General features: G+C 39.3%; 1 protein-coding gene and 1 pseudogene across 4 annotated transcripts in view; both read left to right on the top strand.

Moving 5' to 3' along the window:
• Positions 1-24,577, top strand: part of Spire1 (spire type actin nucleation factor 1) — a 160,826-nt gene that overhangs the window by 18,424 nt on the left and 117,825 nt on the right. For all 4 annotated transcript variants that reach the window (XM_020178964.2, XM_020178965.2, XM_074070367.1 and 1 more), the window contains exon 2: positions 9,112-9,146. In XM_020178964.2, coding sequence (XP_020034553.1) covers positions 9,112-9,146 — 35 coding nt within the window. The remainder of the gene's footprint in view (positions 1-9,111; positions 9,147-24,577) is intronic.
• LOC141422532 (G/T mismatch-specific thymine DNA glycosylase pseudogene) lies at positions 17,034-22,941 on the top strand (annotated as a pseudogene).

Below are 24,577 nucleotides of genomic sequence, written 5' to 3'. Positions count from 1 at the left end.
AGCTTGTCATAAATCATAGTTGTATTCTTTCTTGGAAGGAACTCTATTGTGGTTAATATCTGCTATAAGTACCTGTGCATATTATAAACTATATTGCAAATTACTAATTCAAATGTAGTATAATGAAAATGACTAGTTTCTGTGCTATTATGTACTTTTATCCTCTCTCAAAAGGAAAGAGCTGAAATGACATTGTCTAATCCATTGGCACTTTATTAGTAATACATTTTGTTTGTCTTAGGTGTAAGAGAACTCTTGCTTTTACTTGTGGACATTTACTTCAAATGTTTAAGCTAAAACTTTAAAATTGTAAGATACGTTGTATGAATATTATAATTGTTTTACATTTCAAAAATGGGTAAAATTCAAATGTTAAATCTTTGGCTATACTAAAACATCCTTTAAAATGTAGATGAATCTTATCAATTATAACATTTTGTTACAATAAATAAATATTTGTTAATTTCATTATATTAAAATAAAGTTAATTTAACAGCTTGTAAAAAAAAATCAGTTATCTATAAGACCAACAATGTTATATAGGCAAATATATAATGTCCATATGCTTTCTACTTGTTTAAAATAGTAAGAGTAGGCTTCAGATTCCAGCAAATGTGATTAAATATATTGCATGAGTTAATTATTCAAGAGATTCCTTTTTTTTTCAAGTGGGTGTGAAGCTTAAGCACAGCTTACTTACTCATATTTTGATCATGAGTGAGAGACAGTAAATCAAAGTGACATTTAGCAAAATTTGTTTTTAGTACTCAGTCTCTCCCCCTGGTGCTGACCCTCTTTTTCACTTTTGGGCACTCATAGATTCCATTCTCTCCCTTACTGAGTAGCAGAGGCCAGGATGGCTGGGTTGGGCAGCAGCCTAGACCTCTGGTTGCAGTCCTTTGACTTTTGTTAACTCATTTCATTCTTCAAAGATTGAGCCTCCTCAGCTGTAAAAATAAAGACTCTCTATGGTGTTTTTCAGGTCTAGGTTTCACACCAGGATGTTGCATATAAGTATGGATTAATTTTAAGTATTAATTCGATAACTCACTAATGATAATTTGGTTTCTTAGAATTTAAAAGGGCATTGTGGGGCTTAGTTTGAATGGCATGTGACTTTAGAAAATGCCGAGGAAAGTGTGGATGGATGTCTTTTGTCTTTTTAGATAACAAAGGTGTTAAGAACTGTTTCCTTTAATGTTGGGATCCTCATAAAAATAATTGTCAGAACATCTAAATGAAGTTTTCAACTAGAGGTGTTCGTGTAAGGAGGTAGCAAGATTATAATAATCAGAATCACTCTTAGAGTTCCGTCAACTTTAGAAGAAGTACTTGAGAGGTAAGGTAAGCCCCCAGAGGGTGCACCAACTTTAAAAGATAACAACTAAACCTCCAGGAAGAAGACAAGAAAGAAGAATAAGATGAGGTCTGTATAACTCTTCCTTTTGAGCTCCCTGTCTTCAGAAAAGCTTGACATATTCGTGAAGGGTCAGCTGTGCTCCACTTCCAGGCTAATGCAGCATGTGCAGAGCTAGGCAGGACTTCTGGGACTTACGGAAACTGGATGGTGGTCTTTGCATTGGGGGTGATGGTAGGGATGAGGGCTTATTAAATACCACATCTCTGAGAGGCCATGCCATCTGCTGACTGCAGCTTCTCAGGTGTGGAAGAGTCTTTGACTTATCTCCTTGGTGAAAAGATTCAAAGACTTCAGTGGTGGTAGGGCTGATATTTATGCCATGCTCACTATGCAACAGGCGACACGTAAGCAGTTTACATTAATTATTACTTTTGATCCTTACAACAATCCTATGAGGCAGGTACTATTAGTAACTTCCACCTTACAAATGGGGACACTGGAGTGTAGAGGCCTTACAGTTAGGCACCCACTGGGATTCAACACAGTGTTGAATTTGTGGTAAGTGATGTGTAAATGAGTTTTAACCTAGGGCATTCTGAATAAGATTACTAGTCCATATACGGCCTGAGAGTTGTAATTGGTATGGTGAGAGGATGTTAGAACTATTGCTTTGAGTTTTTGATGGTCTGTGTCTTGGTTTTCTCTAACAAATCACCACAGACGCTGTGGCTTTAAAACAACAAAATTATTATCTTAGACTTCTGGCAATCAGAAGTCTGAAAATAGGTCTTAAGAGTTAAATACCAGGTGTTGACAGCCACATTCCTTCTGAGGGCTCCAGTGGAGGATGTGATCTTGTTTTTTCAGCTTCTCTTTGGGTCCCTTGTCTCATATCCCACTTCCTGTAATAACACAACTCTTACTTGTGTTCTGACCCTCCTGCTTTCCTCGTATGATGACCCCTGTGATGGATGACATTGGGCCCACCTGGATAATTCAGGGTCAGCTTTGTGCCTCAGGCTCCTTAATCACATCACATCCTCACATCTGCAGAGGCCCTGTTGCCATGTGGAGGAAAACGTCCACAGGGTCTGGGGATGAGGAGGTCGACGCCTTTGGGGGCTATTACTTGGCCTGCTACAGACTTTCTATTAAATGGAATGGATTACAGATTGACTTCCAGGCCTTTTTATTGAGCAGTAACTGATGAAATCTCCCACCACTCTGACCTGAGCCATTGTTCAGCTCCAGTTGTGTGGCCATTTGATGTCATTGTTCCAACCTGAACACCATCATCTGAGGAAAGTTGAAGGTGTGTGTAAGGACGCTTTGAAGAGAGGTGTAAAATTAAAGACCGTGGGTTTTTCCTTTCCTTGTTTTTTTTTTTTTTTTTAAGAGATGAGGGCTTACTATGTATCGGGGACACTGGCAAGCACAAGGCCCTGAGTTCAAACCCCATTACCACCAAAAAAGCCCTCCCAAAAAAACAGCTGCCAGGCTGTAGAGATTTCTAAATCTCTCCAGCAGTCATCTGTAGTACTCTTCACAGTATTTTTCATTTGATTTTCACATCAGCCTCACATGGTAGATATTATTCCCTTTTCTATAGATGAGAAAGCTGAAAACTCTGGGAAATATCTTTTTTTTTTTTTTAAAGTCACGTCACACAGTAAATGATAGAATTGAGATTTGAAGCCAGAACTATTCCCTGTAAAGGCCTGTTCGTGATAGTCTACCACACTGACTTACCAAGACAGCTAAGAGGAAGGCTTACTTAAACTAGTTAAGCATGAAAAGCTGTGAAGAAGAAAATATATTAGTGCAGGGTTACTAGAACAGTGGAGCATTACATGTTATCTTGTTCTTCCCAATAAACCAGGATGTGAAGAGATGCTTGATAGAATACATACCAGTTTCTCCCCATGTCTAAATTCTAAATTCCTGTTAATCTTTGAGCATTTGCCTTACTGACATTATGTGACATGGAAATGATTTGTAATTTGGTAACCAAAGTAAAAGTATCCTTCACATGGCAGTTTCTTGTGTCAAAGTCATAGCGTTCTTTTTTTTTTTTTTGCTTTTGTTGGGGGAAATGGGTTTCAGCTAATAAATACAGTCTCATAGCTTGCCTTTTGGTACATTCACGGGGACTAGAGTAAATGCTGTTCGTGGATTCCAAGTCCTCAGTTCCATGATTTAGAGATTCAGGTGTGATAGGGCTACAGGAGTTTTTTCAAGTTTTTAAAAAAATATTATTGAGTTATCAATTTATACATGTCTTCCAAGAAATATTTGAAGCACCTATCATTTCCAAGAATTTATCTTTTTGTAGGGTTTTTTATTGCTAAATTTCAGCCTGTTTTCTGTTCAAAACAATATGCTTTTGTTTGTTTTTAGTAGTAATGTAAGAGCTGTCTAAAAGCTTAGTTAATATACTTCTTTTTAATGAAAGTGTCAGTTTTTGACTAGTGCTGTTGATCAGCTTTGAGAATAGAAATTCAGAGAATACTATTCTTGAAACAAGACCATATTGGGGGTGCCATTCTTCACTCTTCTCACCCTGTTCAATCCATTAGCTAGCCCTGCCAATCAATTCTGTTTCCAAGTTATCTCCTGAATGCTCTCCTTTCCTTCCTCATCCCTGCCTCCACCTTTGATGACTGGCTGTACTCTGCTCTACAGGACGATGACAGCAGCCTCCTTGCTGGCCTATGCTTTCACTCTGACCCTCTCTAAGCAAAGCCAACCTGGAATACACCTGGACTCAGCTCCCTCTCTTGCTTAATTTAGTCCCTCAGCAGTTCCCGTTGTGCTTAAAATCATACCTAATGGCCTTGGACTGTTTGCATAGCTCCTGCCTGTTTCTCCAAATGTTTTCCTGCCCACCACGTTCCCCAAACTCAGCACAGACTGCCTTCTGCTTCTGCGAAGACTCTCTTGCCCTACAGTTAGTTCTATCCAAATTTAAGGTCTTTGTTTAAGTGTCCTTTTATTAGGGGGTCTTACCTGGCCACACTAAATTGGGGTCATTTCTGTCGTTTTCTTTTTCTCCCTTTTGTGTTTTTTTTTGTTTTTTTTTTTTTTTTTTAGTACTGGAGCTTGAACTCAGGGACTTCACCTTGAGCCACCCTACCAGCACTATTTTTGTGAAGGATTTTTTAAGATAGTGTCTCGCAAACTATTTGCTCAGTGTGGCTTTGAACCATGATTCTCCTGATCTCTGCCTTCTGAGTAGCTAGGATTACAGGTTTGAGCCACCAGTGCCCAGCTCCCTTTTGTGTTCTTAATAGCATGAGTCACTAGTCATTGTTTGTTTGCTTTTTTTCGGGTCTGTGTTCACTAAAACGTAAGTACCATGGGGCAGAGCCTATGTTGGACTTGCTCATGACATATCAACACTTGTCAGTAGTCTTCAGTAGGTGACAAGAAATATTTATAAAACAGGCTGGGTGCAGTGGTTCCCAGCTACTGCACCCAGCTATTTGGGAGGATCAAGATTCAAGGCTAGCCTGAGTGAAAAGTTAGTGATACCTCCTATTTCAATCAATAAGCTGGTTATGGCTGTGCACGCCTGTTACTTGGCTACACAGAAGAGTAGGTAAGAGGATCATGGTTGGAGGCCAATACTGGGCAAAACATGAGACACTACATGAAAAACAAAGCAAAAAAACCCCACAAAAACCAGAATGGGGGCTCAAGTGGTAGAGCGCCTGCCTAGCAAGCATGAGGCCCTGAATTCAAACCTCAGTGCTGCGACATAAATATGGGACAAGTGAGGGAGGCAGGCAAGTTGTCAGGAGCTCAGCAGGGTGTATCTGTTGGTATCTCTCAGGGTTAGCATGAAAAAACCTATTTTCACATGGTTAGATGGACCTAAATAGAGTTTGGTCACAAAGAAAAAAATTGGAGAATAATTCTGAAGGTTAAATAGTCTAAAAATTTCAGGAATTCTGTGCCTGTTTGGTAAACATAGTTTTCCTTTTGTTTATTCAGCTAATTTGAGTGCTGTTGGTAAGTGACTGTGAATTTTCTACCTCAGCTATCCACCTTAGTTTAAAAGATTTCTTTCTGAAACTACCTGAATCTCCAGGGAAGGGTAGTGTGGCTGATCAGGATTCATGGCCCCACTGAGTGGCTGGTGAGCGTGTGGGTCAGTGTCTAATACTGAGCAGCCAACACTGACTGGGCCTCTACAGGTACATTTACAGCATGTTCTCCCTGGCAACTTTCTGGCATCGCCTGATTACCAGCATTTAAGATTTAAAATGCCTGCTGAAGATGACTATTGTCTTGTGAATTCTTTATGACTGCAGCCATTTTGTATGAGTTTATAGGAAGACATTGTTTTGGACCATGAGGGTTATCAGCAAGTCTTCAGAGTAGATCACATCTTTCAGATCACCTCCTTGGAGCAGTATTTAAATGCCCATTCCTTTTAAGAAACACAGAGCTGCTTCCTGAGCAAATCACCTCTTCCTCCTAGTGTATAAGTACTTTTTGATAATCTTGAAATATTTTGAAAACTTAATGTTTAAATGCCCTTTCAAATCTTTTTACTTTATATCATCACAGTTAATCTATCCTTCTAAACTAAGAATTATGTGAAGTTGTAATTTAATTGAAAGAATCAAGTCACTGTAATTATAATGTAAGACCTGCTATCAGCTTGGGTTACTGAAAGTGTGGAAGGTGAACTTACAGGATTTCTAGATTTTAAAGGACTTCTTTAGGTCTGGTTCTATAAAACTGAGGTGGTCAGGCAACCCTTAAAGAAAGACTCAAAAATGGTCAAATGAAAGTCCTTTGGTGCTGTGCTGGCAGTTTCCAACTTTAGGTATTGTTGGAAGAATACATTTCCCCAGAAGCTAGTTAGCCACAGCAGCACTCTTGCAATCCCCTCTCCTCATTCCACTGGCCCTAGGAAGTGGGAATGGAGGAGTAGGGGAAGAAAGGCAGACCAACACATGTGACAGGGTGTCCTGAGCCTTTTTGTATCCTCTTAGCCCGGCCACCCACTCTTGGAATATTCAAGTCATTTGACTCCTTGGACACTCAGATTACTCATCTGTAAAATGAATGGATTGAACAAAATCATTTCCAAGGTTCCTTTAAGCTCTGATGTCATGTGATTGGGATTTCTGGGTCCTAGGTCAGCATGTGGGCAGAAGTTCAGATGGCAGAAGTGTGTGGGTGGTCAGGCAAGTGTACTTACAACCTTTGCATATTTTCATGAGTTCTCACCAGTTCACATTGGATAACCAAGAGCAGTTCCACACTGTCAACAAAACATTTTGGTATTCTTATGGGAAAGAATTTTCAGTTTTGTAACTGAGGTCATTGAAAACAATTTAATTTGTGCCCTTTTGACATCACCTCATCATTCCTTAAGCACTCCATTATTTTCTGTTGCAAAAAGATGTTCCATGCTCATCTCATAATTTCCCTGTTGCAATCCTGTAGCCAGCCAACCTCCTGGAGAGTCCTGATTCTATTGAGTGGGAATGGAATTAGGTATGCCCCTGCAAAATGGAGTTCTCCTATTTTGTGGTCAGAACTAGGAAATGTATGTTTTTTTGGAAGTTGGGTAATACCTCTAGGTCCAGCTTACCACCATAGAGCTTTTCCTCTTCCTCCATGTGGTAAGTTTGTATATTCCTTCCCCTATAATATAGGTTGTAACTCCTAGCATCAGTGTATTTACTCCTTTGCTTACTGCTATAGTACTTGCAAAATGGGGTGCAAAATTTTCACCACCACCAATAACAAACCTACTATAAAATATTCTAGATTTATTTGCAATTCTCTGTTCCTCAAGAATGTGTCCTATTGAAGATGTACATCCACTTAAATCTTAAAGATATTGTTCCCTTCTCTGCAATAGTTCTCTTCTGGCAATTGTGCCTTTCTTTGATATGTTCCTTTCTAACAATACTTTCCTAAGCTAAATGAATTACCAATTCTCTAGGAGTTAAGTATAACTTTATTCATATGTGAATAATATATATGTCATATATTTATCAAACCTTTCTATATAAAAGCCTTACTAAATTCCTTTTGTATGTATGTTCATATAGTCTTTATTGTTTATATGTACTTTTTTTTTTTCCCTTTGGTGGAACTGAGGGCCTCACACTTGCTAGGCAGGTCCTCTATCACTTGAGCAGTTCCACCAGCCCTACTTTTTAATTCACATGACCAAAGGTCCCTTGTTTTCTTGGTCTCAAGCTTCACTAGTGTTTTACATTAGGATCATTAGGTAATGAGAATTGTGGATTTCAACTTTTTTTTTTTTCATTTTAAGAATTGGGTAGCCTACCAAAACCATTATTTATGAGTTTTCTTTGATGGTGTCATTGTGAACTTCTTTTTTTTTTTTTGGAGGGGATGGTTCTAGGGTTTGCTCAGCAGGCATGATTGTGGTGTGAAAATTCTAGTTAAGCATTAAAAACATAAAACAAAAACAAAAGTTAAATGTACACCTGTAATTCCAGCTACTTGGAAGGTGGAGGTGGGAGGATCATGAGTTCAAGACCAGCTCCTGCAAAGTTAGACCATGTATAAGAAATAAAATATGAAAAACAAAAGGCTTGGAGGCATGACTGAAGTGGTAGAATACATGCCTAGCATTAGAAAGGCCCTGGGTTCAATCCCCAGTACTACCAAAATAAATAAAGTCACAAGATTGAAAACTACCACCATGGAGCATGCACACCTGAGGGTAACGGGCTGGGAGAAGAAATGAGAGGAAAGTGTTGGGGTGAGGGAAGGCTGTGCAGCCAAATGTGTGTATGCACCTAGGACAGTGACATTGAAGAAGTATAGACGGGCTGGAGGTGGAGCTCAAGTGGTAGAGTGCCTAGCAGGTGCAAAGCCCTGCGTTCAAACTCCAGTACTACCATCAAACAAAAAAGTTAAAAACATTAAATTTTCTAGTATCCAACATAAAAGTGTTATCTGTTCTTTTTGTTATTTAATAAACGATTCTTCCTTAAAAATTGCTGCCTTTGTTTTAAAAGTATGTTTTAGTTACCCAAATTGACAGAAATGTATGTTACACATATGCCTGTTCTAATTTTTGTTGTTGTTGTTAGTTTTTGACATGAGGCCTTGTTATGCAGCATAGGCTGGCCTGGACTGAGAGTGAAAGCCTCCTGCCTCAGCCCGCTGGCTGAGCACTCCACTGAGTGCTGGGGTTATGGGAGTATGCTACCACACCCAGGCAGTTCTCTTTATTTTTTGGATGATTCTTTATTGGAAGAATCACTAAATTGCATAGTTTTAGCTAATCATGTATATAAAAAAACAGCCATCCTGTATTAAGAAAAATAGGAGTTTGAAACTTTTCTGCTTTCATTGAAATGATCACTGTGCCTTTAAAGTTGAAGAGCCCCAAGAGTCTTTTAAAGGTTTCTAAAAGCATGTTTTAAATGCCTTTAAAGTATTTTAAGGTATTTAAAGAAGAAAGCAAGACTTTAAAAGTATTTTCTTTTCCTTTGATTAATTTATATATATGCATATTGAATATGTGTGTAAGGTTTAGATCTTTTTACAATTAAACATAGTTTTCCCATTTTTTATGGTATATTTAAACTTAAGTCTCTGAACAAGACCTTTTAGATACTTGTAATTCTAGGCACTTCCTATTTGCATAGATATATTCATAGTTACAGTAAAGTAGCTCAAATATATTTATCAATTATTTAAATAAACCTAAAATCTTGTGAAAATAACTTTTTGTATTTTTATTACAGGTAAATTGGGATATTCACAATGTACAGAAACAGAGGTAAGAGAAACGCTCAACTGTGTCTAGTAACCCAGCTTTGCAGTTCTGTTTAGAGGAATGTGAGTAGCCAACTATCTCACTGTGGTTTCTCGGTTTTCTGATGGGAACGTGTTGAGAACAGGTAATACCTTCTATTCAAAGGAAGAGTAAACCGTGACAAAAAATCAGTTACCTTGTCCACATGTTCACATTTATGTCCGAGTGTATTATAAGGAGTAACTTAAACATAGCTTTATATTTTTCCTGTATTTGTGGAACTGAGTTAGTTAAGGTCCAGAGCCCTTGAATTTACATTCAGTTTATTTTTTCACAACCCAATTCTAGTTTAATAAAAACATCGCTTAAATGTGTTGGACTCCATGGCGCTGCCTTAATGTAGGAAAAAAAATAGGGGTATGCAAGATGTTTTAGTGAGATTAATAACAAATTAAATGCTTTGTTTTTTATACAGTAGGCTTATTTTAAAAAATAATTTAAATAATTTTATCCATAATTTTGATTGTAAAGCCTATGGAGTTTTGTGTGATTTCTGGGCTCCTTGCAGGAGCTTCCAGGGTAGCTCTGAAATGCGGGGCAGCGTGTATGGGTACTTTTTTCATAGGCAGAGCTTCATCCTTAGATTGGGGGTGTGAGGTGCTTTGTTAATACCTAAATGCAGGGTTTAGGAAATTGTATTTCTAGTTTTATAATCTACTGTATATTAATGTAGGACTTTTTTTTGTTTGTTTGTGGCATTGGGGTTTGGTCTCAGGTCTCAGAGCCTCATGCTTGCTAAGCAGACACTTTATCACTTGAGAGCCACTCAGCCAGCAGGACGTAGTAAATTTTAACTGTTGTTTTCAGTTAAAATGCAAGCTTCCTAAGGGATTATAATATATTCCTTTTTGCATACAGTTCATTTTTGTATTTTCTATTCAACTTTAAAAGTAGAGATAACTTTTCCAAATTAGTTCTTTTAGGACTTATTTGTTCTAAATAGATCACTTTTTAAGGTACATAATTTCTTATGTATTTTTAATAAGAACTTAATATTTTTATATTGCTACAATTTTTGATGTACTGTTCATCAAGAAGTAGATTCAATTTGAGCTAAAAGAAGCTTTGTTTTTGGTGTCTGGGTGTGCATCTTTCTCACTGCAATTTTGAGCGAGTATTTTTTGCTCTCTCAGAAATTGGTGTTTCTTACAAAGAAAATGTTGATGATTATCCCTAGTGACCTCATAGGGTTGTGAAATTTTAAGAAGTTAATGTATGTGAAAATGCTTCATTAACCCTAAAGGCATGACTGTAAATCAAGATGGTACAAATATAGTCAGCATTCATCTGCATTTAGGTATTGAAGTGTGGGGATTTTATACACAAGGCATTGTTATAAGTCACATTATTTTGTCTTACTATATTGTATTAATAATTCTGTCATATTGCTCTAAAATCAAGATGGTTTTGACATTAGTTTAGTACCTGAGATGATGACTGTCAACTTCATACAGAAGCAGAAGCAGACATGAGTTCTGGCTGACTGTTATTGAGCCCCTTAGAGAGTTCTGAAAAATCAGAAAACAGTGCCACCCCTTCATTCTTTTGAAGATAGTTTTCTCATGAAAGTGTTATTTATGTTAACACATTATAGGTTTATTAGTGAGTGTGTTCAGATTTCCGTGTTGATAGATTATAGCTCATATGCACAAAGGTCTTTGGCCCCCTCACTGATCTTTGGAGTGTAAAGGTTCTAAGGTCAAGGTGAGCATGGATGCAGCTCCTCCTGGGAAAGGTGTGGGGGACCAGGAGGCAGGGAGTCCAGCCAGCATGCCCACGAGGCCCGATGGGGGCAGACCACCTGTATCAGAGAGCGTGCATCCGCAGCTGCTGCCTTATCTCTGTAGTACATGAGAGTTAGTCCCCTAGCCACGGTGCTTCTGAGTGCTGGTCTCCGGGGCTAAAACTCCTTTTCCTGAATTCACAGAAATTGAGCTGAGAGAAAGCAAGGAGACCACACAGAGCTATTGAGTCAAACTTTGAGACCTCTCACCTAAACATCAGCTAATGTTTGTTGTTGTTTTGCACTGTGCTACACTGTAGCCAGCTGGAAAATGCTTTACTGTGCTTGATTATACTAGTGGTTTCCAGTACTTGACCTTGTGAAGGAAAATCTTTCATGTCATTTGTTTTAGAGGACACGTACTTTTTTTTTTGAGAGAGAGACTCTTGCTTTATAGCTCATGCTGGCCTCAACCTTGAGGTTCTCCTGCTTTCACATCCTGAGTGTTGGGATTACAGTGGTGTACTACCACACCAGGCCTTGATATGGAGGTTCTTCCCTTTTTTAATAGGCAATTTAATTTTTCTGTACAACTCTTTTTGCATTTTTTAAAGGCACATTTACATACAGTGAAATTCATTGTATAGTTACAGTTCTTCCAGTGTTGGCAAACACATTCCCACTTAACAATCCTTATGATAAAATTCTGTCTCCCTCCCACCTCCCAGTCACTCTGTAGTCATTCGTCTTCTTCCTCCCACCTCTGGCAGGCATGATCTGTATGTTGTCCTTACTGTTTTGAGGAGGACATGTAATTTAAACAGTGTGTGACCCATATTTCTCCTGTCCTAGAAGTGGCTCACAGCTCACACTGGTCGCTTACAAACTCTTGGATGATTAACCTGTACTTGTACTTGAAGTCAAGGAAGTAGGTAGATTAGAGACAGCTTTTACTCCCACTTCACAAGTACCCCCACTATCAATATTTAAGTAGTTTTATGGATTGTAATCTTTGAAGAAAATTGCTAGTAGTGCTATGACATCCCTGATTTGGATTTTCACGTATTTTGAGGCTTTTTCTAAGCTTTCCATTTCATCACATTCCTGTCTTGCATTAACCACCACTAATGATGCAGCCCTCAGAGGTTCTCCTCCTTTAACAGGAAAGAAGGCTCAATGAGTAACTAGAACAATCCTGCTGTTCCCCTGGTGAATTAGCTATATTTTAAGTGGAATAGGTTAAAGTATTATGTAAAGCTAAATTAATTTTTATCATTACTTTAATCTTGATAAACTGATTTAAGTGAGCTCCTACTAGAGCTTACCTTAATCTGTACTATAGTAGAAAATTTTAACCTTTACTGAAGGAAACTTTTAAGGAGATTCATGCTTACACCTTTAAAAATAAGAGTTCAAATGTACTGTGTATAAGTACTTATTCTATACTTCATACCTGCATGCATTTTTCAGTGCTGTTGGAGACATTAGTTTGTCTTCACAAGAAATTTATGAAGTGGATATCACATTGTTGGCATTTTGGAGGTGAGAACTGTCAGGTCAAGAGGCCGAGTAATTTGTCCAAGTTCACATAGCCAAGTAGGTTGCAGAGCCACTGGTCTCCTTCCCTGTTTCTCACGCTTGTCTTTATCACCCTGTCTTTACCTGCAGTGTGAGGCCTCTCCGTAATGCTGTAATTAGTGTGGTGCCTCATTTGGAACCATGAAGGGGATGCATGTGTCTTTTACCTGTGACTACTTCAGTTTTTGGCCTTATGCAGTCGGGGACTGCTTCTGCTAGATGCAGCTTTGGCGAAGGCACACATGCAGTACCATAGGTTAGATAAGGACCAGGTTTGTGTCGTAGGACTTTGTGAAGTAGGATCATTCTAAATTACTCAGAATGACTTATGAGTTATTCTATATATTGGAATCTCGTGGGAAATCGGATCTATTTTTTTTTTAAGGTACTGGGAATTGAACTCAGGTCCTCATGGTAGACACTTTATAATGTTAACCAGACCTCCAGCCCAGGAAATTGGATCTACAGTTGGTCTGCTTTGGGGGAACCCAGAGATCTTGGAAATGAGTTAAGAAATACATTGAATTTAGCATTTTGGACTGCTCCATTGTTGTTATGGACAGTTTTTGACCCAAACTGGAATATATGAAAACTTTTTATGTTTCCTGAGCACTCTGAAATAAACTGCTAAGGTACTACCTGGATTTGCTGCTTTAATGCAGAGTATAGCATTTAAAAATGTCCACTTTGTCTTTGGCTGATCGGCCCATTCCAGTTTGACCTCACCTCTGTCTCCACAGGCTCACAGTGATAATTGAATGCATACTGCTTCTTTTAATTGATACTGGATAGCCCTTAGCTAATTTCAGCAGTAAATTAAAATTTTAACCTGAAAAGAGTACATGAACTTTTCTATAAAAATATTTGCATGTGTGTACAACTTACGCTACATGAATGGGGCTAGGTCTTTTTGTTTATTTATTTATTTGTTTGTTTTTACGGTACTGGCATTTGAACTCAGGGCCTCATGCTTCTTAGGCTTGAGCCAATCTGCAAGCCCATGAGGCTGTTCTATGAAAATAGTATTTGATACCAAATAAATTAAATCTTGGAATAGTTAGCAGAAACAAAAGAATTATTATCAAATCTGCTTTTAGCAGATGACTTTGATCTTAAACTTCAATGGAATTGCATGACAAGAAGTTAAAATGATGTATGCCTTGTCTAAAAGGATTAGAAGAAGAAGTTCCACTGACTGCTGGTAGCAGCAGCATGTTCTCCTTGGCCAGCAGGCTAAGAGGAATAAGAAATGGTCTCAGTCTAATTTCTATTTTGTTTTTGTTTTTTAACTGAGGATTGAACTCAGGGCCCCGTGCATGCTAGGTAAGTGCTCTGCCACTTGCGCCACGCCTGCAGCCCTACTTCTGTCTTTTTAGATGAAAGACTCCATATTGCTAGAATACATATTTGTATGGCCATTTGGTTGACATGATCTAGAAATTGGTTCCTGTGTCCTCAGAGAAAATTGTGTGTATGTGTGAGTTGCTGCTTGCTTGCTTATTGATTGATTTCTTGATTGATTGAGAGAGGGTCTCTCTGTGTAGACCAGGCTGGCGTCTTTTAAACTCACAATCTTCTGGCCTCAGCCTCTTGAGTGCTGGGATTATAGACATATACCACTGCACCTGACTGAGTGCCACTTCTGAGTGTCAGATTTAATGGAGGTTAGAGGAGGAGTATTGGTGTGCTAAGTAAACAGTCTCCACTTAGAGTTCATGTATCTTCAGATGTAGATGGAGGCATTGTGGTAGTTACTTGACACATTTGAAATTCATTCTCCCTCCCTGGCCCAGATAGCATTTATTACTAAAACAGCCATTCTGGGTTATAGTCATAGATGTCTTGAGTCAGGGGACATGATTTGACTGTAGGATACAGAATTTATACAAGTGTTTCTTTGTGTGACTTTTACTGTATTGGAAGACAAATGGTAGTTGTATATCTGTGCTTGGCAAAGGGTCTCAGAATAAGCAAAAGTGTCTATCTGGCAGTAAACATTTGTAATCATCCATCAGTGAACGGAAGGTTCGCCTTGCACTTTACCCTAAACATGTCCCCGTGCTTTAATAATGCGGAAGGACATTTTCTCTCTCGGCCATACTGGAGATGAACTCAGCCCTTGCTCTTGCCAGGGCCTTGAGCCATGCCCTCCGCCCTGTTTATTCTAGTTATTTCTCAGGTAGGGTCTTGCTGTTGCTTGGGCCTAGCCTCCGACTGCTGTACTCCTATCTCTGATACTCACACAGCTGGGATTACATGTGTGCCATCATGCCTGGCTCTTTTGTTTTTAGATAGGGTCTTGCTGACTTTTTTGCCTGCATTGACCTTTAACCCCAATCTTCCCGATTCTGCCTCCGGAGTACCTGGGATTACAGATGAGAGCCACCCTGCCCAGCTGAGTAGAACATTTGCTTAATCATTTGTCTTGTCGGGGAGCCATATCATTCTGCCTTCAACAGAATTAAAATGTTTTTAATACCCTCAAACTTTTTTATACATAATATAGTTGGGATGAGGGTAGGAAGGGGCCATGTTTTTCTTTCTTTTTCAAAGTAACTTTATGCATTTATAGAAATGGTATGTATTTGCTATAAAAATTAAAACATCATAGAAAGGCAAAAAGAAGAAAGTAAAAATGACTTTCTGCCCTATCACATAATGGCCATTTAGAATATTCTACTAGATATTTCTTCCCATGTGGATGTAGAAGTGGTGACATATTAAATTGAGAGTGTATTTGCCATTCTTAAGGATATGTGCATTTTTTCATAAAAGACCAATTTGACTTTCAGGAGTTAGCCAGATACATGGTGTGGGCCTTTCTAGGCAGAAGGACACTGTAGTGAAGACAGAGCTAGCTGTTTCAAGATGGTCAGAGACTAGGATCTGAAGGTCCAGAGGTGAGGAGAGGGGAAGGGAATGCAGGGAAGATAGGGTAGCCCCAGATCTGTAGGTTGTGTTGAAGACTAGACACAGGTACATTTTCTCTTCAAGGGAAGAAATGTCTATTTGAAATTTTCTTCTTTTCTAGGGTTGTTCTTTTGATGTGCTGGCTTATTTTTGGGGGGGGGGCTAATTTTCATTAGTGTATGTCTTACTATAATCATGAGAGAGCAGTTATATAAAAGTTTTTGGAGACAAACCCAGCTGATTCCTGGTAAGTTTGCAGCTCACCTGGTGGTGTTGAAATGCACTGGTGACCTAAGGAATGGCTGGCTGGTATCACAGATATCTGTCCTGAGGTAGACAGAGAAAGAGAGGCAGATGAGTCAGCTAGCTGGAGGCTGAGTGTGAGAGTACCTGCTGCTGGATATGGTGTCTCTTGAATCTTCCTTCAGTTTGGTAGAGATTTTACTGTATTTGGCAGATATCATAAAATACAGCTTAAAATCAGCAGTGTTGATTGAGATGAGGTCTTGCTGACTTTTTTGCCCAGTCTGGCCTCAAACCATGACCCTTCCAGTTTCCACCTTCCAAGTAGCTGAAGTTAACAGGTGTGAGCCACTGCTTATCCTTTTGTTCTACTTTCTTGATGGCATCCTTTGAAGCACATGTTTTTCTGTTTTGATATTCATTTATTTGTATTACTGTTGTTGTTTTGTGCTGGGGATTGAATCCATGCCTTAAACTACTAACAATGCCTTCCACCACTGAGTTGCATCCCCAGCTCCAAGAGCCTTTAATTTTGATGAAGTCCAGTGTAGCTGCTGGTTCTTTTATTGCTCATGGTTTTGGGGTCATATCTAATAACCCATTGCCAAATATGAGGTTGTTAAGAATTGCCTGTATTTTTTTTTTTCTTCAGAGTTTTATAAAGTTCAGCTTACGTTTAGGTCTTGACTTTATGTCTATGGTCATACCACCCTGAACACACCCGATCTCACCTGATCTCCGAAGCCACACGGGTCGGGCCTGGTTAGTTCTTGGATAAGTCTTGACTTTACTTTTGTACGTGGTGTAAGTTAGGGGTCCAGTTTCATTCCTTTTCATGTAGATACCCAGTTGTTCCAGCACCATTTTAAAGAGACTGTTTTTTCCCTATTGAATGGTCTTGTTAAAATCAGTTGACCATAGATGTGTGGGTTTGTTTCTGGACTGTCAGTTCTGATCTGTTGTGCCAGTGGCATACTGTCTTGATTACCATTGCTTTGTAGCAAGTTTTGAAGCTGAGAAGTGTGAGCTCCTTCATTTTGTTTTTCCTTTTCAAGATTGTTCCAGCTCTTCTGAGTCCTTTGAATTTCCATAAGAATTTCAAAATCAGCGTGTCAATTTATGACAAATCAGTTGATATTCTCATAGGGGATTGCTCTGGGTAGGACTGCCATCTTAACAGTGTTAAGCCTTCAAATCCATGGACAAGGATGTCCATTTATCTAGTTCTTCTTTCATTTCTCTCAACACTATTTTGCAGTTGTCAGAGTATGAATTTTATGCTTCTTTAAATGTATTCTTAAGTATTTTATTCATTTTGGTATTATTGAAAATGGAATTGTTTTCTTAATTTTATTTTTGGTTTGTTCATTAAAAGTATACAGAAATAAAATTGTTTTAATGTGGTTTTGTTATTCAGCTACTTTGCTGAATTAATTAATTTTGAGTTCTTTAAATAGATTACTTAGAATTTTATATGTACAAGATCATGTCATCTGAATAGAAATAGCTTTACTACTCATTTTCCATTGGCATGCTTTTATTCCCCCAAATTTTCTTACTGTTTCTTTTCAAAAATTGTGTGTAGCTCAGAGTCAGAGGATATGGTATTCCCTCAATGTGTGGCATAGCTATTTTTATGAGAGCATATTTAATTATTGGAATGTTAAGTCAGAGACTTAGGAGGGTATGTTTATATAGTCTGTATTTCAAGTGAGAATATAAATTTGTATGTGTGTTGAAACAGACTTTTTAGTTGGCCCATCGTACCTAGATTTGGCTATTTCTGTTTCCCCTTGGATTCATTTTTCTCTTTAGAATATCAGCTTTGTAGAATATAAAATTAAAAGCTATAGATGGCTTCAAACTAGGAGATAAAGACTAACTGCCCTGTTAAACTCTTAAGTTCTGCTCATAGGGGTTTCATCTGACATAACTGCTTATTTATCCTCAGAAAAATTCATGACATCATTTTCTTTTTTTTGGTGGTACTGGGGCTTGAACTCAGGGCCCCATGCTTGCTAGGCAGATGCTGTACCCCTTGAGTCACTGCCTTTTTTTGTGTTGGATATTTTTGAGATAGGGTTCTGTGAACTCTTTGCCTGGGCAGGCTTTGAACTATGATCCTCCTGATCTCTGCCTCCGGAGTAGCTAGGATTACAGGCATGAGATATCAGTGCCTGGCCAAGATTATTTTCTCGTGACTTCATATCTGTAGATAATTAATAAGCACTTTGTCTTATAGCTTGAATTTGTTATCTGGGGTGAAATTCTCATGGATATATTGAGAAAGGCCTTAGGAAAATGAAAGGAGTTGTTAAAAGGGTTAAGTTATTTAAAAAAAAAAACTTTCCTTAATTTAGTCATCATTTGTTGAGCATTTGCTACTTACAAGCTCAGTGCTAGGCATAGGGACATTGTTCTGTCCTTAAAAATTTGACAAGGAGTCCAGGTAAGTTAGAAAATTATCAGGGAGAAATGGGGTACCAGATTACAAAGGGAGTGCTTCTAAAATTTCAATATGCATCCAAATCTTGTAAAAATTTAGAATCTATTTGGTAGATCTTGAATAGAGCCAGAGATAATAAACTCGGGTTATGCCAAAGTTACTGATACTAGGACCATAGTGGATTTTTTTGTTGTTGTTGATTTTATTTATTTATTTTTGGTTTTGGTTTTTGGTGGTGGAGATTAAGCCCAGGGCTTTACATATGCTAAGCATACACTGTACCACTGATCTATAATCCTAGCCCTTAGGACCACACTTTGATTAGCAAGGATACAGGACTGAGGTTTAAAGGCCAGTGCAGTACTGTAGAGTTTAGTTGAAATCAGCAAAGAAAGGAATGAGGGTGAAAGAAGAAAAGGCTAAGGACTGAGCCCTGGGGCCCTCCAACATGAAGAGGGTAGTAAGACACAGGAGCCAGCAAAGAAGCCTGAAAAGGAGGGTGGTCACCATGTGACCATGTGAGGATTGAGAGTTGATCCAGGAAGCAAGTATTTCAAGGAGGAGGAAGTAAGTGACCAGCTGTGTGAAATGTTGCTTGTCAGATCAAGGGAAAGGAGAACTAAGAATCAGTCACAGTTAGCTCTCCATATCCATCCATGGTTCTGTATCTGTGATTCAACCAAGGACAGATTGAAAATATTTGTGGGTAAAATTGTGTCTGCATTGAATATGTACAACTTTTTTCTTGTCATTATTTTCTAAACAGTATAGTTATAGCATGTGTGTGTGTATATACATACATATATATAGTATAAAAATATTTACATAGTGTTTACATTGTATTAAGTATATAAGTAATCTAGGGATGATTTAAAATATACAGGAAGGTGTGCGTAGCACAAGTACTGCAAATATGCAAATATTTTGCCATTTTGCAGATGAGACTTGAGCATCCAAGAATTTTAGTCTTAGTGGGGTTAGGGGAGTCCTGGAACCAATCCCCCAAAGAATCTGAAGGATATTTGATGATGTGGTAGTTATTGACAAGCAGGTTGATAGTCACTTAGCAGCTTTCTGGGTTATCAGATCAGCTTGTGGGATAGTGTAATACTTGTGTTCAAGTACCCTTTACTTAGTATGCTATCATTATGTTATAGTGCCTATGTCATTCATCACCTCATCTCATCACACAGGCATTGTATCATCTACTCTAGGGATTAACCCAGGGCCTTGCACATGGTAGGCAAGTGTTCTATACCATTGAGCTGTATGCCAGCTCCACATCATATCATCTCATATCCACATAAGAAGAAGGGTGAGTGCAGTACAGTAATTTTAGAAAGAGACCATGCTCACAAACTTTTATAACACCACATCATTAAAATTGTTCTGTTGTTAGTTGTTGTTAATCTCTTGCTATGTCTAAGTCAGAAGTTAAATTTATCATAAGTATGTCTAGGAAAAAAACCTAGTATATAAAAATGTTACCTATCTTGTGGTGGGGTTGTGTCCTCATAAACTCATGAAGTTGAAAATGCATTAAGTCGAAAATGCAATTGATAAAACTAACCTACCAGACACCACAGCTTAGTCTAGCCTACCATAAGCATGTTAGAATACTTACATTTGCCTATAGTTGGGCAAAACCATCTAATGCAAAGCCCATTTTATAACACAGTGTTGACTATCTTACATAATTTATTTAATTCCTGCATTCACAAATTGACAGCGCAGTGCAAGGTAATTGTTTGCTGACTGGGAGCCGTGGCTCACTGCTGTTGCCTGGCATTGAGAGAAAGTCATACAGCATAGGAAAAAAACAACATTAAAAGTACAGCTTCCACTGAATGTCACTTTGTACCATCATAAAATTGAATCATTTGAAGTCAGGGATATCTGAAGTTTCAGGCACCCACTGAGGGTCTTGGAATATATCCCATGTGGATCAGAAGTAGGTACAACTGTAGATTCTGATGGAATCAAAGTTTATTGGATTCAGGTATTAGAGGTAATGATCTGGAAAGATAGGAAGTTGTCAAAGAGATGCTTGAATTGAGATGATGGGAAGTGGCAGTTATTGGTAATGGAGGTATAGGGCATTGTCACACCAGTGAGTGGCTGAGGTTGGGTTAGGATTAGATCACTAGACACAGGAGGTCACAGAAACAAGAGTCCAGGTGTTGGAAGGATCATGTACTTGTGCATTTAAATTGTCGAGAGGAGTGACTGAAGCAGGATCTAGAATCATCACAAAAGGAAGGAGACTTGGGTGTAACCAATGCCATAGTAAGGCGGGCTAGGAGGCCTGTAATCTGTCTCAAAGTAAAGGTTGTGTGTGTGTAAGCATCAGTGCAGAGCAGGCAGGACATCTTCCCGAAACAAGGTCTAGGGTTTCAGAATTATGACAGAGCAACCGGGGTCAGCACTGACCTTGGGGAGACTCAGATTTAGGTTAGATTAAGAAGATGGGTGATTGGACCGGGCCGGTCACCTGACGGCTACTCTGCGAGGCCCCGGCGGAAGGGGTTCTTGCGGGGCCTGGGGGATGATGTAGAAACGTGAAGAGGAGCTGAGGCCAGCTGCTGTCTCGGTCCTGCCGGCCACCGGGTCCAAGACTCTAGCGTTGAGTTCCTGCGCGCCCGCCGCCGCGCCACAGAGACTAGCAGCCCCTTGGCCTGGCTGGAGGAACCGCCGGACGTGGGCGTGCAGAACGCGGGCATTATTCCCTTGAGCAGGCTCAAGCTTTTTATTCATTTCCATTTCAACAAATGATGGCTGAGGGTCCTAACAGGGCAGTTACAACTCAACAACAAATGCCAGCAGAAGTCCCTGCACCTGCACCAGCCCCTGCCCAGGAACCTGAACCAGAGGCTCCAAAAGGAAGGAAAAGAAAAGCCAGAACAACAGAACCCAAAAAACCTACTGAATCAAAAAAATCCAACAAGTCCACAAAATCAAAAGAAAAGCAAGAAAAAATCACAGACACGTTTAAAGTGAAAAGTTGACCATTTCAATGGTGTTTCCGAAGCTGGACTTTTGACCTTCAATCTGGACATTGTGATTATTGGCGCTCACCCAGGACTGATGGCTGCTTACAAAGGCATCTTTACCCTGGACCTGGAAACCATTTTTGGAAGTGTCTGTTAATGTCAGGGCTGAGTGAGGTTCAGCTGAATCAGGTGGACGATCACACCCTACCAGGTAAATATGGCATTTGATTTACCAATATGGTGGAAAGGAAGGCACCAGGCAGCAAAGACCTTTGCAGTAAAGAATTTCGTGAAGGAGGACGTATTCTAGTACAGAAATTACAGAAATAGCCACGAATAGCAGGGTTTAATGGAAAATGCATTTATGAAATGTTTAGTAAAGAAGTTTTTGGAGTAAAAGTTAAGAACTTGGAATTCGGGCTTCAACCCCATAAAATCCCAGACACAGAAGCTCTGTGCTATGTTATGCCATCATCCAGCGCAAGATGTGCTCAGTTTCCCCGAGTCCGGGACGAGGTTCATTACTACATTAAGCTGAAGGACTTGAGAGATCAGTTGAAAGGCATTGAACAGAACACAGATGTTCAGGAGGTGCGCTATACATTTGACCTACAGCTTGCCCAAGAGGATGCAAAGAAGATGGCAGTGAAGAAAGAAAAATATGACCTGGATTATGAAGCAGCATACGACAGTACTTACGGAGAAAATCTGTGCAGTAGTGAGCCTTGCAGCTTCTCAAATGGGCGGAGTGACAGTGTGGGGTTAAGAGGAGAGTCTGCTTTCGCTGATGTTCCCAGTGGGCAGTGGATGGGCCAGTCATTTGCAGACCAGATTCCTTCCTTCAGTAATCATTGTGGAGCACAGGAGCAGGAAGAAGGAAGCCGCGCTTAAGGATTGTGCTTCTCAGCTCTGCCTCAGTGCTGCAGTTTTAATGTAGTTCTCATGACATAGAACCTCAGTTTGCCAACTGAAGTCTTTTGTTAGTTCCTTACTCTAGTGGTGTAACTACAGCACAAACAGTCGTGTGGTACAGTAGTTTGGAAGGAAAAAAATAGGAGTTTTGTATATGAGTTTTGTATTTGAATTGACCACCATTCCAGCTTTTTATGTACTGTATTTCATTCTATGGAGAAACCAGTCTTCTTTTTGGAATCACTTTGATCTGTAATTTTGAAATGCAAAATTCAAAATTTGAATAGTTGATTCTTGACTGTGTATAAACCTAGGTATGTCATTATCCCTTTTCCTGCCTAAAAGGGCATGCTAATGATACATACCACTGGGAAGAGAAGATATACTGACCTCCACATAGGAAGCTCCCCCTCAGTGGAGTTGACATGGTAGGTGTTGATATCTGAAGGTAAACTCCGGGCTCCCTGGGTTGTCACACACAGACCTCTTTCCTTTCTCATTGGTGGCTGTGTGTGAGTTGCTTAGTATTAGGAATGCAGTGTGTGGCCTTAGAGTGGCAAGGCTAACGGCCTTACCCTGACAGGATGTAGCCCTGCCTTTGGCCTCCTCACCCCTGTGTGTTATAATCCTCTGGGAGGCAGAAACAGCTGGTTTCAAAGAATGCAGTGGCTCATTTGCATTTTGTCACTCGTGTGCTACTTGAAGGAATAAGCTGATAGGGAAGAAACTGAACTTCTCTGTCAGTGTATATCCCCTTTCTAATTTTATCCTTCTTGGCTTTAGGTTGTGACATGGAAAGTGTAAGAAAAGAACTTTCAGGCTGAGCCACAAGGCACTGGAGGAGTTTGATAATTGTATTTAAATTGGTGCTTGGTGTACATGAGATGTACTGATATATACAGAATTGTTCTTACTAGGTAAAACAAACAAGCCAGTAATTAAAAAAAAAAAAAAGAAGGTGAAGGGAGGCATTGAGAGAAGTTAAAGACAGGAAACTGCTGGCTCTGGAGGGCATAGACGAGGAGGTGTGGGGTCTTAAACAGATAAGCAGTGAGGTCACTGGCTTCTCTATGATCTGTGTCAGTGGTGACACATGAAAACAGTGATTGTCGTGGTACTCTCACAGCAAATACTGTGATGAGGCTGTGGGTGGAGGGGGAGGGGGCATGAGGGTGGAACTCTCTTTTGACATTCCCAGAAATAGGTCACAGCTCCCTGTACTGAAACAGGCCCTAGCTTCTCCTTTGTGGAGTACACAGCTATTTAGGGAGAGAACAAGACATTAAGCCAGCCCTGCTTTACCAGGACAATGACGAGAAGAAATGACTGGGAAAACTGAAGACAAACTTTACTACTTGAATTTTCGGTGCTAGTAAATTCTCTATCTAAAACCTCCAGTAAATACTGACTGGTTGTCAGACCAAGTTATCAGAGGTTTAGCTATCTAGTCTGCAGAATTCCTGATATTTTATAGTTTGACTCTTAATAAGTCATTGTAAGTTCCACAGCACACCCTGCACACTGTGGAGTTGACTGTTTTTTTCAGAATAGTTTTGTACCTCTAGGTTCTTCAGAGTCAGGCAGAGGTGAGTGCCAGTACTAATCCTCAGTTTTGCTTATTTACAACTTATGACTTTATTAAACCTGTTTGCTGTCTAAATAGCACATTTCTACTACCTGTTCCTTAGTTTGTGAAAAGGATTAGAGATTAGGTAGAAGAAAAGTTCCTGCAGTAGCAGATACTATTAATCTTATTATTGTCATCACTAGTTTAAAAACTTTGTTACAAAGGAATTCTGTATCAGAGGGTACACTGTATATTATGCAAAGACAGGAGTAGAGAATGCTACGTTGTGGAGAGCATTTGGGCAGTTCATATCACACATCTATCACATCTATGAGTGTAGGTTGAATCTAATAATTCTACATCTAGGACCTTTTCCCAAAGAAAGTAACTACAAATAATGTGCAGAAATACAGCTGGATGTTTCTTTACACTGCAGTTGTTACCAGGAATGTTAGGCTGTACCTAAATTTCTTTGTGCAGTTAAACCGAACAGAATTGTTTATGTGGGAAGATGGCCCAATTGTGGTATAAAACAGGTCACAAAATAGTAGTTACTGAGTGTTCCTGTTGTATAAAATAATATATGCAAAGGATGTGATCTGAAGAACAAATACAGTGATTGTCTTAACAGTTAACAGTGATTGCCTCTGAGATAATTTTTTATGTTTTCTTAGATTGCTTATATTTTCTGAGATTTATAATGTGTTTTGCTTTTATAATAAGAAAACAAAGACTGTGTGTGTGTGTGTGTGTGTGTGTGTGTGTGTGTGTGTGTGTGTGTGCAGGGTTGGATAGTGGTGAGTTGAAAAACCCTAAAGATGGAAACAGATATGTAGCTCTCTTACTAGTCACAGTGACTCTGTAGTAGTCTGCTTCGTTCTGTCGTGTCCTGTGACCTAGTGTAAATGAGGGGCAAAGGAGGCAGAGAACCTCACTTCTCTCCTTAGAGGCCTGGCAGCAATTCAAGCACAAACCAAGTTCTGTTAGTTTCCATAGCATTGTGTCTCTTTAGGAATCTCCATGACT

The sequence above is a fragment of the Castor canadensis genome, chromosome 4 (genome assembly GCF_047511655.1).
Source record: "Castor canadensis chromosome 4, mCasCan1.hap1v2, whole genome shotgun sequence".
NCBI lineage: Eukaryota > Metazoa > Chordata > Mammalia > Rodentia > Castoridae > Castor > Castor canadensis.
This window is presented reverse-complemented; position numbering and strand designations above follow the sequence as displayed.